Consider the following 18,206-nt stretch of genomic DNA (forward strand, 5'->3'; position numbering starts at 1 on the left):
GTGGTCTGGGTCATCCTGAACAAGCATTTTGTTTAGTGGAAGGTAAAAGATTATTTATTGTTGATCATTTCAATTTAGAGCTCCTTTTAAAAAGAGTAGAGGAGAAAAACTTCAATATTTTGTGACTGAAAGTCATATAATGTGCAATACAGTGTACTGTTTATTTGGTATATCAATGAGAGAAACAGGGGAGAAAGCATTGCTCACAAACGTCTCTGTCACCACCCGTACCGTAATACCACGAATAGACAAGCATCAAACGGAGTATGACGGTAGACTGACCTGGACATCTGACATGATCGCAGCTATTTTCTAATCTGCGTCGACGGTGAATTCAAATGTTGCTCAGTCAAACTAACAACAGTAAATGAAGCACAGCTGATAGACACAATTAAAAAAAGACAAAGGCTGAATTATACAATATGTTTGACTTACTTAGGTGTTTGAAGACGAGAGCTGTCCCCCTGTCTGTCTCCTGAACACTAAATGTTTGACATGAGGAAGTATCTGTTTGTAACTTCATCAGCTCAACTCGTGACAGACTCAATCAGCTGAGAGACTTTTAGTCACTTTGTATTTATGAAGATAATAATCCTTCAATAAGTCTAATCAAATCATCTTTACAGTGAAACATAAAGAAAAGTTTGGATTCAACTTGATTAGATTAGTGGAGAGCAGAGAGTTTCCCATCATGCACTGTGGTCGGTGGAGAGAAGCTGCTTGTGAAAACTGCAGCTGCCTTCACTTTATGATTTTAATATGAAGACTCAGAGAGATTTAGAGGAAGACTTCAACTAACACTCACAACATGAACCAATGAGGGACTTTAATGCCACACCGGGACTCAACCATCGACGACTCCCCTGTATGATGTCTCGGTGTGTTATAACTTCAAATTTTTTGGCTCAGCTTTCTTTGCACATCTGATCATCTCTGATGGGCAGATAAGACCTTGTAAGACAGTGCGTTGTCTGTTATCGTCTGCATGTGTATCAATTTAGTGCTAAGAACATGATAAGATGTGCCTGAAAAGAGTGGGATTATGAATGTGTTTGTACTTCTTAAAAATACAAAAGTCGGCAGCGCGTTGACAGTTTATGTGAATAGAGGACTCTTGACATCAACTCAGGGAATGCTGCTGTCCCTTTTTCACAGCTCTTAAAATTTCCTGAAGCCATCCAAGGTAATGTGTGAATGTGTTGATGTTGGTGTTGTCATGATGTGAATCCTGTTGTACAGATTTCCTATGTGAGGATTGGTGGATTAGACAAGATGTTAACAGATAACAATGTGCTGGCTTCTCTCAGTAAAGAGACAATTCAACAACAAGACTTTAACAGACATGTGATTGATTGAAGACAGATCATCCTAAAAGCTGATCCACCTAAAAAGCTCCTCTATGTGACTTTAAACAACAGCTGCAACATTTCGGAAAGAGACACTTTCTATTTGTCTTTAACTTTGAATATTTTCTCTTGTCTATTGTTTATAAGGGAGCACAGCATTTATTTTCATTTCATAGAATTCACTTGACAGCTTTATTTGCACTTTGATTCTCTTTCCTTTATATGCAGGCACATTGACTCATGGAACATGTTTATCTGAGCTGCAGGTTCACACTTTAGGATTTTCTGCACTCCTGGCTCGTATTCACACAACATACTGTACTTTGCAGCCCACTGGCGCCACCTGTGGGCGAAAATATTACATGAAGGTTTAGAAAATTATTTAAATGAAATTAAAACTTTGATCTCATGTGTTTGTGACTCTTCACCTCTGTCTCCTCTCACAGGGAGAAGATGATGTGCATCATCCTGCTGCTCATCAACCTGCCCTCCTGTGTCTGTGGTTAGTTTACACCTTCACTTTATTATCCACAAACACTAAAGACTAAACACACTGTCAGACTGTTGATTTTTGCTATCATGTATTACCTGTGGTATCTTTCAGCTCTTTAGTTTTGCAGCCTTCCAGCTTTGTTCTAAATAAGAGCACACTGTTATTCAGTCAATCAGTCAAACTCTCCACACAAACATCTATGGATGGAGTTTAAAGGCTCACATGTTAAAGTTGTCACTTTGTCTGCTCCTCACTTTCCCTCTCTGTCTCCTCAACAGGAACATTTGTAGTCAATGTGACACAGACCTCCTATCAGGCAGAGGAGAACCACAACATCACGCTTGAGTGGATGTTCACAACCAAAACTGGCAGCTCCCTTAAGTATTTATATATTAATTGTGATAGGAGAAATAATCTCAGAGCCTCAGGTCTGTTTCGTCTTGATGGAGGTGTTGAGGTCCCAGAGTCTCAGGATGAACAGTTTACAGGACGAGTCCAGTGTGACAAAGACGTCCTCAGAGAGGGACGACTCAGACTTCATGTGTCCAGACTCAGGACTGATGACTCGGGACTGTATATGTGTGCAGTCGTCACAAAGTATGGGAGGAACTCTGCTACATGTCGGCTCAATGTCACTGGTAAGTTGATTCAGTAGAACTTTATGAACAAGTTTATGATAAATAAGAACCTGAGAAGAAAAGTGTTGTGAACTTGTGTTATCAACAATCCTCACCTTCTTGCAGTATCTGTGAAATATGTTACAACTTAATCTGTTGTGGATATTTAGTTTTCTTTGTTAGTCAAATGTTTTTTTTTCACATGAATGACACAGATTTGTTTGGTCTCTTTACAGCAGCGAGGGATCGACCTGAACCTCAGACACCAAACACAACAAGTCGTCCACAGCCAGAGAGTCGAGGAAGGATCGGCCTTTACTGTGGACTGTCAGCAGCAGCTCTACTGATTGTTTGTTTCTGTGTATTAATTCACCTTCAGTCCAGAAAACAAGATTTGTACTCAGACTCCAGTGGAGGATTCAAGAAAAGTTCATCAGATGATGAGAGGAAACAGTTTGTTATCAAAGTCATGGTCCTAAAAACACCAGACAAACTCTGAGACTCTCTCCCTCCAACATGTGTGTCAGAAACTACATGTGATGTGAAATATATATTTTTATGCAGCAGCTGTTTTCAATCGTGTCTTAAAAACATTCTTGAATCAACAAGACGACAGAATTCTGAGAGAATTGTACGTTCATTAATAATCTTCTGCCGACTGATGGTTATTGTTATAATGTAAAATGTATTCTGTTCAGTTTATAATGTGTACATATTGTAAATAAATCTATATTTATAAGAGAAACCGTGTTATGACTCTTGTGTGTGTAAATCTGTTCATATCAGACAACTGTGTGTTTTCAAGAACTAAAAGAATTCAACAACAACAACAAAGATAATTATAATGAACTTTATTGCCTCTGAAAACAGTTACAAATTACTGCTTTACATGTTGCATTAATGATGAGGAAATAACTTTATAATGTGACGTGGTGTTTTTCTACAACCACAGAAACAAAGGGAATCATACACACAAACATTGTGTTTCACAAAGTTATAAAGTGCTTCACAGAGTCAACAGTCTTTTACAATAATGATAAAATAATATGTAGATCATAAAATATATAACATAATTAATCAAAAAACATTAAATAACTAATAAGAACAAAACTGTAATAAAATGAAACTGAGGCATTAAAAAAGATTGTACATGGATATGTGATTGTCCTCCCATCCCCACCCTGCTCTGTTTCCAATTGGCTAGCAAATGCAAGGTCAGCTGACAACGGCCATATCAGGAGCGCATCCAAGAGAAGGAGAGGGACACACAGAGAGACACAGAGACAGAGACAGCAGGATATTCTTATATTTTATCTTGACCTGCTGCCAAGTCCTCCTGGGTTGCTTCTGTTGAGACACAACAGTGAGGAATGAAAATGGGACACACACCACTGTGGTCTGTCTGTTCCTCATCCTGTAGCACATCCCACACATCAGTTAACAGTCTTATAGCTGAGCTGCTTCTGTCTCCTTTTCTCTGAAGACAATTTTTAAGATGGCGCCAGCGTGTGCGGCCTGCCGTCGGCCGGCTCTGCTATGTTTGATATTTGCTGCTATATTACTTTGTTTTCTCTGCCAAGATTCCTCTGCTTTGCTGGTGTGTGATCAACAAGCACTTCTTGACATTAGAGCATCTCAAAAAACACTGCCAAACGTTGACTGGGGGGATCAAACCTCAGGTCTCCCTCCTCCCCTGGCGTCTGTACCAGCTTACCTGCTGCGCTCACCGGTTGTCATCTCACGGAGGAAGCGCTCCAGAAGACGCGGAAAGAGGGCAGGCGTCTTGGTAAAACTCAAGATCCTCAGACGATCCACCTGTTGGACCGATCCTCGCCATCCTGTCAGAGGATCTCATGTGCAGCCGTTGTGTCTTCGTTGGATCCAGCCTGTTGTTCCTCCCTGTCCAGCCGCTGGCTGCCTTCACCTGCCGACGGAGGTTCCCCCTCCCAGATGCCGGGTCCGCAACGGCGGTGTGGATTTTAGGAATCTTCGGCCTCTGCGCCGCGTTTCCACCAAGGCCCGCGAGGAGATTACTTATAGCCTGGCTCTCTTGAATGCTAGATCGCCAGCAAACAAGACTTTTATCTTGAATGACTTCTTCACTTCACGTGAATTGGATTTTATGTTTCTGACAGAGACGTGGATTCAAGTCGGTGAGTCTATCCAGTTCTCCGAGTTGCTCCCCCCTAACTGTCTCTTTTTTAACTCCCCCCGAACCACCGGCCGAGGTGGAGGGGTAGCATCTGTATTTAAATCCAGTTTATCGTCGATCTCTTTCTCCAGCTTTGAGCTGCAGACATTCACTGTAAACTTTACTACACCCGTCCTGTGCGCTGTAGTCTATCGTCCACCGCAGTTCAACAAGGATTTTATAAAGGACTTCACAGACTTTGTGGCAGGAGTGACAGTGAACTATGATCGTTTTTTAATTGTCGGGGACTTTAATATCCATGTCTGCTGTGAATCCCGTCCCTTGGTGAAAGACTTTCTGAATCTCATTGACTCTTTTAACCTTACTCAGTCTGTGTCTGATCCAACACATGAGAAGGGACACACACTGGACCTTATATTATCCTTTGGTCTGCAGTTAAATGTCAGTGAGATTTGTGACACACATATTTCCCAATACTTCGCTGTTTTATTTCATATTACATTGCCCCACTCTCATGTGAAACTGTGCGCCACGGACCGCCGTGTGCGCACAATTAACCCTTCAACTGCTTCTGAGTTTTCTGCAGCATTTAATCATTCTGTGCTACATACTCAGGATCATTATGGTACTCTTACTCCTGATGAGTTTATAGACACTTTTAATTGTACTTGCACTGACATATTAGACTTGGTGGCTCCTTTTAGGTGCAAACGCTCTAAGCCAGTCACAGAGCCATGGCTTAATGACACCACTCGCACTTTAAGACGTGTCTGTAGACGCGCCGAGAGGAAGTGGAAGAAAGATCATCTACACGTTTCTTTGGACATTTTAAAAAACAGTCTATTGCAGTATCAGAAAGCTGTTAAAGCTGCCAAGAGTCTGTTTTTATCCAATCTTGTGTCAGTCAATAGTCATAAACCTCAGTTTCTTTTTAATACCTCTTTTAAACCCCTGTGACCACAATGGTGTTGTTCCTTCTCCTAAACTGTGTGGAGATTTTCTAAGGTTTTTTATTGGCAAGATTTCTGATATTAGGTCCTCTCTTTTGCCGTCTGCATTAGATCCTGCCATCTTTCCCATTTGCCCTGCTGTTTTTGACACATTTGAACAAGTGTCTCTCTCAGCTTTAACTGATATTGTCCAGCACCTCAGGCCTTCGTACTGTCCTCTTGACAGCATCCCACCCCGTCTTTTTAAGGACGTTTTCCATATCATTGGGCCCTGTGTTATGGATCTGATAAATTCATCTTTGATGTCTGGATGTGTCCCAGCTGCCTTTAAACATGCTGTGGTCCAGCCCCTCATCAAAAAACATAATCTTGACCCCACAGTTTTTTCCACTTTAGGCCTATCTCCAAGCTTCCTTTTCTTTCTAAGGTCTTGGAGAAGGTGGTTAATGAACAGCTGCAGTCTTTTATTGATCTAAATGACATTTCCGAGAAGTTCCAGTCTGGTTTTAAGTCACGTCATAGCACAGAAACGGCGCTTTTAAGAATTTTAAATGACCTTCTTTTGACAGTTGACTCTGGTAGCTCTGCAGTCCTGGTCCTTCTGGATCTGACGGCTGCCTTTGATACGGTGGATCACAACATTCTCCTGTCTCGCTTAAACACCTGTGTGGGCATTAAGGGTACTGTTCTTAAGTGGTTTCAGTCCTACCTCTCAGATAGGAGCTTCTCTGTTCAGCTGGGCCAGTATTCTTCAGCCACTTCCCCCCTGAACTGTGGGGTGCCCCAGGGTTCTATTTTGGGCCCCCTCCTCTTTTCAATATATATGTTGCCATTGGGATCCATATTTAGAAAGCACAATGTCTCATTTCATTGCTTTGCAGATGACGTACAAATCTATCTGCCTTTAAAAACAAATGAGCAAGCCTCTGTTCAGGTCTTATTAGACTGCCTCAATGACATCCGATCTTGGATGGAAGTGAACTTTCTCTCCATGAACAAAAATAAAACTGAGATTATTTTATTTGGCCAACAAAATCTGTTAGATGGGTATGACAGCGCCATTGGCACCCTTAAGTCTCACTGCCACCCTTTTGCAAGGAACCTTGGTGTTATTTTAGACAGTGACTTTAGGTTTGATAAGCAGATAAGCTCTATTGTCAAAACGAGCTTCTTCCAGCTAAGACTATTAGCAAAAGTAAAGGCATATCTCCCCCGAGATTATTTTGAGAAAGTTATTCACACCTTTGTTACATCACGCCTAGACTACTGTAACTCTTTGTTTGTTGGTCTTGACCAGTCAGCACTGCGCGGTTTACAAGTAGTCCAAAATGCAGCTGCCCGCCTGCTGACTGGAAAGAAACGGCGTGATCACATTAGTCCTGTCCTTGCATCTTTGCACTGGCTGCCTGTTAATTTTAGGATCCAGTTCAAGGTTTTATTAATTGTTTTTAAGTGTTTAAATGGTCTGGCACCGTCTTATTTATCAGAGCTTGTACAGCCTCACAGTACTTCTAGAGCACTTAGGTCGTCAAACCAGCTGCTCCTGGCAGTACCTCGGTCCAGACTCTCTACTCGTGGGGACAGAGCCTTCTCAGTGGCGCCCTACCATTCCAGGTTAGAGCTGCACAGTCTGTTGAGCACTTTAAAACATTACTGAAAACCCATCTTTTCTCCTTGGCGTTCAGTCCCTGCTAGGCAAGAATCCTTGGCTTTTACTCTTTTTACTCTTTTATTTCCCTTTTTTAATCTAATTTTTAGTTTTTTAAATTGAGCCCTTACTATTTCCTTTGTTTTATTTATTATGATATTTGTGTATGATTATTTTATATTTCAATAACTGTACAGCACTTTGGTCAACTGAGGTTGTTTTTAAATGTGCTTTATAAATAAAGTTTGACTTGACTTGACTTGACATTTAAGGGGATTTTCCTTATTTTGATATAATAAAGGATAGAGCTTACAGTTGACTCCCAGTGGATGAGAAATAGATCATTGATCACTATCACCTGCATTCACTTAATAGGTTTCCTCATCTCCACTGAACTGATGGATTTCAGTAGTTTTCTACAATCAGTGAGTCACAAAGAAAGTGAAAGTTAGAGAGTGTGAGGGAGGTGTGTGTGTGAGAGAGAGAGGCAGTGTGTGACTGAGAGGAAGGAGTGGCCAAGAAAACTTTTTTGTTACATAACTTCATCTGCGGCAACAACAGGGAAATGGACTCTTTGTCTTAGTTCATGAGTTCAGTTCATCTAATTCCAATGCTAAGTGTGTGATGTTGTTGGGAAGTGCCAGAGACTGGAGGATTTCAGTCATAGATGAGAGGTGGAGGAGTTTAGCCAAGTGATCCAGAGAGCCTCTGAGCAGGCCTCATATCAAACTGCAGAGACAGGACGGAGACATTATGGCACTCAGGTTGATCCGGAGCAGAGTGTCAGGCTGGACAGCTGCTGTCTCTCTAACTGTGACACTCTTCTGTCTTACAGTAGGTGAGTAGTGATAGATTTCATCATGAAGGATTGTTTGCTGTTGCTGCTTTCAGAAACTGTCAGTTCTCTGTGCAGAAGATACCACTGCTCAAGTGATGACACTTACTAAGGTTTAACCCTTAAATGTCTGGGCTCCAAACATTCTCGGCTCATCAGATATCCGTTATGTCTTCTCCCTGATACCTGGCCATTGTTGTTTTAGTTCTTCAGCTGGATTAAGTGCATACTGTTGTAATGCCGCACGAGGCTGTTAAGCAGAGAGTGAAGGCTCTGTAAATACAGCTTGTGTTCAGGTCTTGACTGTGCCTTTAACATGTGAGGAGGTCATGTCTTGAATCATAATTTAAGCTTTAGAAAACAAGAGTTTGATTAAGTCCACCCGTGGAGCTCTGGCGACCCCTAGTGGGGATCAGGACATTTTACGAAGAGTTTTACAGCCTCTTTGTGATCTCTCTGCCTGTTGTTGAGGTTTCTTTACTCAGTGTGTGTGTTTCCTCCTTTGACCCCTCCAGGTGTGACTCCATCCACAGCCAGTGTAACTCAGGACGTCTACCAGGCAGAGGAACACAGTAACATCACACTGACATGGCGCTTCCCTGTCAAGACTGCCGTGTCTGTTGACTCACTATACATAGACATTTTGTATGGGGAGCCACTGAGGACAATTTACCTTTATGACACTGACTTTGAGGCTGGGCTGTATCAAGATGAGCTCTATAGGGGACGAGTTCAGTGTGATCTAGAGCTCGCCAAGAAGGGACGGATTGAATGTGTCCTCACTGGTCTGAGGCTCAGCGACACAGGCATCTATACTTTTATCATTGGTGTTAACAGTGATAGTCGCACCAAGACATGTGACCTCAGTGTTACAGGTAAGATGGCATCACTGGCTGCTTTGTTCTTTTACAGAAAAATCTAGATGCTAAAAAGCTGAGCAGAGCTACAGAATCCAATAATAATTCTCTGTGCGCAGTGGTGACATTAAACTAAGTACATTCATTTAAGTACTGAAGTATAGCTTTGAGGAACTTGTGCTTGACTTGAGTGTTTCCATTTTCTGATACTCAATGCCTCCTCTGCTCCAGATTAATTTAGACAAAATATGATCATCTAATATATTCTGATGCATTAAGCTGCCCAGCAGTAAAGAAGTCATTTGAATGATCTCCCTTTTTTGCAGCTGCCAGCCATCAACCTGTAAATGAGACATCAAGACCAGCAAGCCGAGGAAGGATCGGGCTCTATGTAGGTAGTGGTTTATTTACAGTAGTGACAACAGCACTTGTAGCCTGGAGTTTTGCATTATGCTAATGTAATGTTAGTGTTTAAACCATCCTTTCTTTTGTTTTAAAGTTTGGTTTTACTACCTCCTAATCCCAAGATTATGCTAATGTCATGTTGGTGTCTAAACCATCCTTTCTTTTGTTTTAAAGTTTGGTTTTACTACCTCCTAATCCCAAGATTATGCTAATGTAATGTTGGGTTTACTACCTCCTAATCCCAAAGTTGTGCTAATGTAATGTTGGGTTTACTACCTCCCAATCCCAAGATTATGCTAATGTAATGTTGGGTTTACTACCTCCTAATCCCAAGATTGTGCTCACGTAATATTGGGTTTACTACCTCCTAATCCCAATATTATGCTAATATGATGTTCATGTTTAAGCCATCCTTTCTTTTGTTTTAAAGTTTGGTTTTACTACCTTCTAATCCCAAAATTAAGATACTGTAATGTTAGTGTTTAACCCATCCATTCTTTTGTTTTAAAGTTTGGTTTTACTACCTCCTAATCCCAAGATTATGCTAACGTAATATTGGGTTTACTACCTCCTAATCCCAATATTATGCTTATATGATGTTCATGTTTAAGCCATCCATTCTTTTGTTTTAAAGTTTGGTTTTACTACCTCCTAATCCCAAGATTATGCTAATGTAATGTTGGGTTTACTACCTCCTAATCCCAAAGTTGTGCTAATGTAATGTTGGGTTTACTACCTCCTAATCCCAAGATTATGCTAATGTAATATTGGGTTTACTACCTCCTAATCTCAATATTATGCTAATATGATGTTCATGTTTAAGCCATCCTTTCTTTTGTTTTCAAATTTGGTTTTACTACCTCCTAATCCCAAAATTATGCTCATGTAATGTTTGTGTTTAAACCATCATTCTTTTGTTTTAAAGTTTGGTTTTACTACCTCCTAATCCCAAGATTATGCTAATGTAATGTTGGTTTTCTACCTCCTAATCCCAAGATTATGCTAACGTAATGTTGGGTTTACAGTACATACAACATGCAAGGTACCCTGGGTGTGTTGGCTGTTGACGTTCTGGGACGCCGTGTCAAATTCTGCCTGTTACACACATTGTCTTCTTTCAAAATACACTTCCTGTTTATGCAGGGAATGAACCGTTTACATACAGTCTCTTTCAAAATAAACTGTGTTTGTTGGACCCATCCACCACCCCTCCTGCCCGCCCCAGTTGGACTTTCATGGCCTTCACTTTCATCCTTGCCCCACCGTGTTTCCCCCTGATGCCACTGGGCGCTATTAAACTATCACGGCAACTGTGTCAAGCCAACGTTAAAGGACGCCTTATGTCATTGGTTTCAGACGCTGTTAGTCACTGCCCAAGCGTCAGATTTTGAGGAGTATGGTCCTTATTTTTATTTCCTTGCTCTGCAGTTAATATTCAGCCTCTTAGAGTGTCCTTTATATTGTTGGTTTTATGATGTGTGTCTTGGCTGCTTTAATGTTGCATTTCCCATTCATGAACTTCATCTGTCTATCCATCATGTCATTATGCTGCCTGACACAATACACACACGTGCACAGGAAGTACTTGTACAGCACATTTTATTCTGTCATTTCTGATACAAAAATAAAAGTTTTTATATCAAACTCTGGAACATTTCTTATTATATGCATACGTTATGAATGAAATTAAATGTGTTTTTATCACTAAATAAAATTCATTTGAAACTTCTTCTAATCAAAGCTGCAGCATTTTTCAGCAGCTGGAGGATTTTTTGTGATTCCTCAAACAACAAACAAACAAACAAACAAAATTAGCACTACTTCAGTGTGTTGAACTTTTGTTCCCATGAATGAAAAAGCTTTTGGTCATTTTTTAAACATATGTTTTTATTTGACTTTACAATGACTCACATTCACTGAGTGAGTCAAATTATGATTTAAACATTCAGAGGTCATATATATGAAAATAAAGCCTTTTCAAACTTGTGCATACACACAACCAATCATCTGTAACACATGTGTAAAACACAATCCCTCCATGCTCCTACAGTCACACAATAGACACAATGAATACATCATAATAAAGAAGTCACTTCATATTCTGATCAGACATAAGTCATGTTTTATGCTGATATTACAGTTTTTCTCAAATGCTAAAACACATTTCACAAACGTTTCCTCTATGTTCCCCAATGTCTAAACACAACACCCTTTTCTAAAGCTACATAAACACAACCACACCTTCTCACTTCAAAACTCAAACTTTCACACCAAAAGAGCAGCTCGAAGCTTTCAAAAATGTAAACACTATACACATCATTACACACTACAGCAAAACAATTGAAAACAATGCTCAATTTGTGAGAAGGTTCTTTGTTTCATAACTGCCAATGCATATTTTTTTAGAAACTTTACAGTAACGGATCTTCTTAGATCTCTGTAGAGGATTAGGCATTTAGATTTGTGAGTTTCATATGAAGAGTATAAATCTATAGAAAATACTGCATGTACACTACTGTAACACAACTCAATGCAAAAACAGAATCTATTGCACACAACAACTCTTGAAAACATGTTCAGGGTGTGAAGTTTTTTTATTTACTTTATTCACACCACAATCACTGTGCGGCATCATGTCGCTGAGCTGCATCAGGCCACATCACTTCATCCACATCGCAGGCTATATTTTCTCTTGCCAGGCACCGCGGGAAAAACCCCCTGGAATGGCGAATCCATCCTTGGAAGGCCTCCACTGGGATGTAAGCACAGGCCAGCTCCATTGCCCTTAGGAGGTTCTCTCTAGTGTATGGTTGTCTGTCATAAACCTTCCATCTCCACGATGAGAAGAACTCCTCTATAGGGTTCAGGAAAGGGGAGTAGGGTGGCAGACAGACGTTTAAAAACTGGTTACTGTTGGTGGTGAACCACTCTCTGATTTGGTTTGTTCTGTGGAAGCGGACATTGTCCCAAATGATCACATAAATGGGATGTGCGGGCCCAGGATGGTGTTGTTGGCGGTCCAGGAGGATGTCTTTTAGCTCCTCTAGGAAGGTGAGGAGACGTTGGGTGTTGTAAGACCCAAGGACAGCATGCCGGTGGACAAGCCCCTCCGAACCCATGGCCGCACAAAGAGTAATATTACCCCCCCGTTGGCCAGGAACCTCAGTGATGGCTCTTTGGCCAATGATGTTACGGCCTCTTTGCCTTCGTTTCTGCAAGTTGAAGCCAGCCTCATCCAGGAAGAGGTACTCATGAGGTCTGGCCATCGCGTCCAACTGTAATATCCTCTGTGAAAATGTGAAAGTGCACAGGTGTTCAGAACAACAGTCAATCAGGTAGCACAGTATTGTCCAGAAGTAATGTAGGCCACTGAGCAACACAGTATGTCCACTAACTGTACTGTGAACATGGATGTATACTTACTTGCACATACTCGTAACGTAGGTCTTTGTGTCGCGCAGAGTTGCGCTCAAAGGGAACCCTATAGACCTGTTTCATCCGCATCTTTTGCCGCCGGAGAACTCGGTCTATTGTGGCCAAGCTGACATCATCAATGCTCTCAAAGTTGACATTATCGGCAATGACTTTGTCTCTGATCTCCCGGAGTCTGATGAGGTTGTTCTCACGAACCATATCCACAATGAGGGTTTCTTGTGCCGCTGTAAATATGGCAGCCCTCCCACCTCTATGTGGCATTCTTTCAACTCTAAAGACAGAAACATGTGTTGTCAATTGACATGTTTTACAATAACAACTGATTTGAAACCAATAGACTACTTTCACAGGCTTGTAAAACTGTATTGTGACAAAGAAAGCAATAGAGTACAATACCTGTTGTGTTGTCTGAATGCCCTGATAATGTTGGCCACGGTGAACCTACTCAGGTTTGGACGGACTCTTAGTCCTGCTTCAGCCATTGTCATGCCATGGACAATGACATGGTCAATGACTGTTGCTCGCATCTCGTCTGTAATGATGGTGCGAGGTTGTCTTGCTCTTCCTCCTGGACCTTCTCCTCTCCCTCCTGGACCTTCTCCTCTTCCTCGTTGGCCTGCTCCTCTTCCTCCTCTGATTTGAACTCCTCTTCCTCGTTGGCCTGCTCCTCTTCTTTCATGGCCAGCTCCTCTCCCTCCTCTGACTCGGATTCGTCTTCCCCTGACTCTGCCTTCATCCATTGTGTTTGTTTGGAAACTGTGCACTCTGAACTTGCTTTTATACATGTGGTCACAGCATTAGCAACAGGTGTCTTCAATTTTGAGTCGTTGTGTGTAATGAATGACGCCAGGTGTGTTCACTGTGTTCAAATATTGCTGACTGTGGCAAGCATTTTGCATCACATGAGCTTTCATTTGAGAATATGAGCAGAGTTCTTTTGCAACTTGTGTTTTAGCAAGGAAAAATGTGTTTAGATTTATGAGAACGGAGGATTGTGTTTTGTGAATTGTGTCATCATGTGAAATGTGTTTATGATATTGGCAAATGATGGCTAGATTTAGTAAATGTGTTTAGACAACTGGTCATTTGGTTTAGAGGATTGGCTTTTGTGTTTTAGCATTTGAGAAAAACTGTAATAACAGACAGTTAATAACAGACAGTAAAATGTTCATGATGTCATTTGGTGATTTATTTCAACCACAGAAAAAATGCTCAGACAAAAATGGAAACAGCAACATTTTTATTTATGTTTATTTTCAAAAGATGACAACATATTTAACAGTGTGCTGCTACTCTTGACAACATGAACATGGACCTGGACGTGGTCTGGGTCATCCTGAACAAGCATTTTGTTTAGTGGAAGGTAAAAGATTATTTATTGTTGATCATTTCAATTTAGAGCTCCTTTTAAAAAGAGTAGAGGAGAAAAACTTCAATATTTTGTGACTGAAAGTCATATAATGTGCAATACAGTGCACTGTTTATTTGGTATATCAATGAGAGAAACAGGGGAGAAAGCATTGCTCACAAACGTCTCTGTCACCACCCGTACCGTAATACCACGAATAGACAAGCATCAAATGGAGTATGACGGTAGACTGACCTGGACATCTGACATGATCGCAGTTACTTTCTAATCTGCGTCGACGGTGAATTCAAATAATGGTCAGTCAAACTAACAACAGTAAATGAAGCACAGTTGATGGACACAATTAAAACAAGACAAAGGCTGAATTATACAATATGTTTGACTTACTTAGGTGTTTGAAGACGAGAGCTGTCCCCCTGTCTGTCTCCTGAACACTAAATGTTTGACATGAGGAAGTATCTGTTTGTAACTTCATCAGCTCAACTCGTGACAGACTCAATCAGCTGAGAGACTTTTAGTCACTTTGTATTTATGAAGATAATAATCCTTCAATAAGTCTAATCAAATCATCTTTACAGTGAAACATAAAGAAAAGTTTGGATTCAACTTGATTAGATTAGTGGAGAGCAGAGAGTTTCCCATCATGCACTGTGGTCGGTGGAGAGAAGCTGCTTGTGAAAACTGCAGCTGCCTTCACTTTATGATTTTAATATGAAGACTCAGAGAGATTTAGAGGAAGACTTCAACTAACACTCACAACATGAACCAATGAGGGACTTTAATGCCACACCGGGACTCAACCATCGACGACTCCCCTGTATGATGTCTCGGTGTGTTATAACTTCAAATTTTTTGGCTCAGCTTTCTTTACACATCTGATCATCTCTGATGGGCAGATAAGACCTTGTAAGACAGTGCGTTGTCTGTTATCGTCTGCATGTGTATCAATTTAGTGCTAAGAACATGATAAGATGTGCCTGAAAAGAGTGGGATTATGAATGTGTTTGTACTTCTTAAAAATACAAAAGTCGGCAGCGCGTTGACAGTTTATGTGAATAGAGGACTCTTGACATCAACTCAGGGAATGCTGCTGTCCCTTTTTCACAGCTCTTAAAATTTCCTGAAGCCATCCAAGGTAATGTGTGAATGTGTTGATGTTGGTGTTGTCATGATGTGAATCCTGTTGTACAGATTTCCTATGTGAGGATTGGTGGATTAGACAAGATGTTAACAGATAACAATGTGCTGGCTTCTCTCAGTAAAGAGACAATTCAACAACAAGACTTTAACAGACATGTGATTGATTGAAGACAGATCATCCTAAAAGCTGATCCACCTAAAAAGCTCCTCTATGTGACTTTAAACAACAGCTGCAACATTTCGGAAAGAGACACTTTCTATTTGTCTTTAACTTTGAATATTTTCTCTTGTCTATTGTTTATAAGGGAGCACAGCATTTATTTTCATTTCATAGAATTCACTTGACAGCTTTATTTGCACTTTGATTCTCTTTCCTTTATATGCAGGCACATTGACTCATGGAACATGTTTATCTGAGCTGCAGGTTCACACTTTAGGATTTTCTGCACTCCTGGCTCGTATTCACACAACATACTGTACTTTGCAGCCCACTGGCGCCACCTGTGGGCGAAAATATTACATGAAGGTTTAGAAAATTATTTAAATGAAATTGAAACTTTGATCTCATGTGTTTGTGACTCTTCACCTCTGTCTCCTCTCACAGGGAGAAGATGATGTGCATCATCCTGCTGCTCATCAACCTGACCTCCTGTGTCTGTGGTTAGTTTACACCTTCACTTTATTATCCACAAACACTAAAGACTAAACACACTGTCAGACTGTTGATTTTTGCTATCATGTATTACCTGTGGTATCTTTCAGCTCTTTAGTTTTGCAGCCTTCCAGCTTTGTTCTAAATAAGAGCACACTGTTATTCAGTCAATCAGTCAAACTCTCCACACAAACATCTATAGATGGAGTTTAAAGGCTCACATGTTAAAGTTGTCACTTTGTCTGCTCCTCACTTTCCCTCTCTGTCTCCTCAACAGGAACATTTGTAGTCAATGTGACACAGACCTCCTATCAGGCAGAGGAGAACCACAACATCACACTTGAGTGGATGTTCACAACTAAAACTGGCAGCTCCCTCCACTCCCTTTATATCTACTGTCAACTGTTAACTGATCTCAGAGCCTCAGGTCTGTTTCGTCTACATGGAGGTGTTGAGGTCCCAGAGTCTCAGGATGAACAGTTTACAGGACGAGTCCAGTGTGACAAAGACGTCCTCAGAGAGGGACGACTCAGACTTCATGTGTCCAGACTCAGGACTGATGACTCAGGACTGTATATGTGTGAAGTGTCCACACATTATGGTGGGAGCGCTGCTATATGTCGGCTCAATGTCACTGGTAAGTTGATTCAGTAGAACTTTATGAACAAGTTTATGATAAATAAGAACCTGAGAAGAAAAGTGTTGTGAACTTGTGTTATCAACAATCCTCACCTTCTTGCAGTATCTGTGAAATATGTTACAACTTAATCTGTTGTGGATATTTAGTTTTCTTTGTTAGTCAAATGTTTTTTCTTCACATGAATGACACAGATTTGTTTGGTCTCTTTACAGCAGCGAGGGATCGACCTGAACCTCAGACACCAAACACAACAAGTCGTCCACAGCCAGAGAGTCGAGGAAGGATCGGCCTTTACTGTGGACTGGCAGCAGCAGCTCTACTGAGTGTTTGATTCTGTGTATTAATTCACCTTCAGTCCAGAAAACAAGATTTGTGCTCAGACTCCAGTGGAGGATTTAAGAAAAGTTCATCAGATGATGAGAGGAAACAGTTTGTTATCAAAGTCATGGTCCTAAAAACACCAGACAAACTCTGAGACTCTCTCCCTCCAGCATCTGTGTCAGAAACTACATGTGATGTGAAATATATATTTTTATGCAGCAGCTGTTATCAATCATGTGTCTTAAAAACATTCTTGAATCAACAAGACAACAGAATTCTGAGAGAATTGTACGTTCATTAATAATCTTCTGCCGACTGATGGTTATTGTTATAATGTAAAATGTATTGTGTTCAGTTTATAATGTGTACATATTGTAAATAAATCTATATTTATAAGAGTGTCGGAATCGCAATAACATTCTTTGTATTTGGTTTTGATTCATGTTTTAATAATATTGACCAATGTAAATAGGTGCAGTTTGCGGTTTGTACACAGGGTGGCGCACTAGAGCAGGTAAACGCAGGTAATACAGGTGAGGTGCAGGTGATGAGTCCACCACAGCATCTACTGTAAAAGGAACAATTCAAGAAGCAACACATGGATCTTTGTTACTTCCCGCAGACAGGAGGAACATGACATGTGGTTCAAAATATAAATGAATTTACTGATTATGTGAACAAGAGGTTGTCAAATCTAGACATTCCCAAACCTGCTGAAGACGATGACAGTGAGTGATGAAAATAAAGTTAAAGCAAGTGACAGCATCTCCAATATTGACACATTAATGATGCTGAGAAGCATGTCTACCTTGTATACCATGTATAGCTCATCTGTGCAATATCTGTCTGCATTTAAAGCTCTGTGTGATGAGTTTGTCTGTAATAATATATCACATGTTATTCATATCCTGTCAGTGATGTATTTGACTTTTGCACAATGACACTCAGGGCTTCACTCAGACCTCTGTCAGGGGGTCTGGGATGTTTTGGATGAAGAGACTCCATTTTGATGCTTACTTGTTTTTTGCACTTATGTAAATAAAAACTACAAAAAGAAATCCCACTTTGAATCAGTTTGTTTTTTACTGTGAATTAGAAAATGCCTGGGGGGACACCCAGCACCCTATCAGGGGCCACATTTGGCCCGTGGGCCGTAAGTTGAGTATCACTGATTTAGACCATCAGGCTCTTTAAATGTTCCTGATGATCACAAACACCTTCTGCTGTTAGTCTATCTATTATTTTGCTTCATGTGTGATCTGAATTATCATCTGATTCATTAATCACACAGCTCTCAATTCCCGTCTCATCCCTCTTCTCAAAACACTACACACAAGTCTCTATAT

The 18,206-nt window shown here is 40.7% G+C and overlaps 4 protein-coding genes across 4 annotated transcripts in view; 3 read left to right on the plus strand and 1 right to left on the minus strand.

Annotated features, from left to right (window-relative positions):
* Positions 1 to 1,172: 1,172 nt before the first annotated feature.
* On the plus strand, positions 1,173 to 3,201 carry LOC144459877 (uncharacterized). Its single transcript, XM_078164676.1, has 4 exons — positions 1,173 to 1,183; positions 1,793 to 1,848; positions 2,118 to 2,477; positions 2,693 to 3,201. Exons 2-4 carry the CDS (start codon positions 1,800 to 1,802, stop codon positions 2,953 to 2,955), a joined length of 672 nt encoding a protein of 223 aa, XP_078020802.1. The 5' UTR covers positions 1,173 to 1,183; positions 1,793 to 1,799; the 3' UTR covers positions 2,956 to 3,201.
* A 117-nt stretch (positions 3,202 to 3,318) lies between these two features.
* On the plus strand, positions 3,319 to 10,933 carry LOC144459869 (uncharacterized). Its single transcript, XM_078164656.1, has 3 exons — positions 3,319 to 4,609; positions 8,557 to 8,916; positions 9,225 to 10,933. The coding sequence occupies exons 1-3, from the start codon at positions 3,952 to 3,954 to the stop codon at positions 9,353 to 9,355; spliced, it is 1,149 nt and encodes a 382-aa protein (XP_078020782.1). The 5' UTR covers positions 3,319 to 3,951; the 3' UTR covers positions 9,356 to 10,933.
* Positions 10,934 to 11,660: 727 nt separating this feature from the next.
* Positions 11,661 to 14,300, minus strand: LOC144459867 (uncharacterized). The gene is made up of 3 exons (XM_078164654.1): positions 13,135 to 14,300; positions 12,727 to 13,009; positions 11,661 to 12,590 (listed from the first exon to the last, which is right to left on the minus strand). Exons 1-3 carry the CDS (start codon positions 13,521 to 13,523, stop codon positions 11,922 to 11,924), a joined length of 1,341 nt encoding a protein of 446 aa, XP_078020780.1. The 5' UTR covers positions 13,524 to 14,300; the 3' UTR covers positions 11,661 to 11,921.
* Positions 14,301 to 15,233: 933 nt separating this feature from the next.
* Positions 15,234 to 18,206, plus strand: part of LOC144459924 (uncharacterized) — a 55,547-nt gene continuing 52,574 nt past the window's right edge. The window contains exons 1-3 of the mRNA XM_078164757.1: positions 15,234 to 15,242; positions 15,852 to 15,907; positions 16,177 to 16,536. Coding sequence (XP_078020883.1) covers positions 15,859 to 15,907; positions 16,177 to 16,536 — 409 coding nt within the window. The 5' untranslated portion in view covers positions 15,234 to 15,242; positions 15,852 to 15,858. The remainder of the gene's footprint in view (positions 15,243 to 15,851; positions 15,908 to 16,176; positions 16,537 to 18,206) is intronic.

Source organism: Epinephelus lanceolatus, chromosome 22 (assembly GCF_041903045.1).
Source record: "Epinephelus lanceolatus isolate andai-2023 chromosome 22, ASM4190304v1, whole genome shotgun sequence".
NCBI lineage: Eukaryota > Metazoa > Chordata > Actinopteri > Perciformes > Serranidae > Epinephelus > Epinephelus lanceolatus.

Bases quoted from the DNA above. Each gene is read 5' to 3' on its own strand.
- LOC144459877 (XM_078164676.1), top strand. From the start codon at position 1,800: ATGATGTGCATCATCCTGCTGCTCATCAACCTGCCCTCCTGTGTCTGT. The intron at 1,849-2,117 runs GTTAGTTTACAC...TCTCCTCAACAG, and splicing joins CCTGCCCTCCTGTGTCTGTG to GAACATTTGTAGTCAATGTG. The intron at 2,478-2,692 runs GTAAGTTGATTC...GTCTCTTTACAG, and splicing joins ATGTCGGCTCAATGTCACTG to CAGCGAGGGATCGACCTGAA.
- LOC144459869 (XM_078164656.1), top strand. From the start codon at position 3,952: ATGGCGCCAGCGTGTGCGGCCTGCCGTCGGCCGGCTCTGCTATGTTTG. The intron at 4,610-8,556 runs GTGAGTCTATCC...TGACCCCTCCAG, and splicing joins AGAGACGTGGATTCAAGTCG to GTGTGACTCCATCCACAGCC. The intron at 8,917-9,224 runs GTAAGATGGCAT...CCTTTTTTGCAG, and splicing joins ATGTGACCTCAGTGTTACAG to CTGCCAGCCATCAACCTGTA.
- LOC144459867 (XM_078164654.1), bottom strand. From the start codon at position 13,523: ATGTATAAAAGCAAGTTCAGAGTGCACAGTTTCCAAACAAACACAATG. The intron at 13,010-13,134 runs GTATTGTACTCT...TTCTGTCTTTAG, and splicing joins GCATTCAGACAACACAACAG to AGTTGAAAGAATGCCACATA. The intron at 12,591-12,726 runs GTAAGTATACAT...ACATTTTCACAG, and splicing joins TACGTTACGAGTATGTGCAA to AGGATATTACAGTTGGACGC.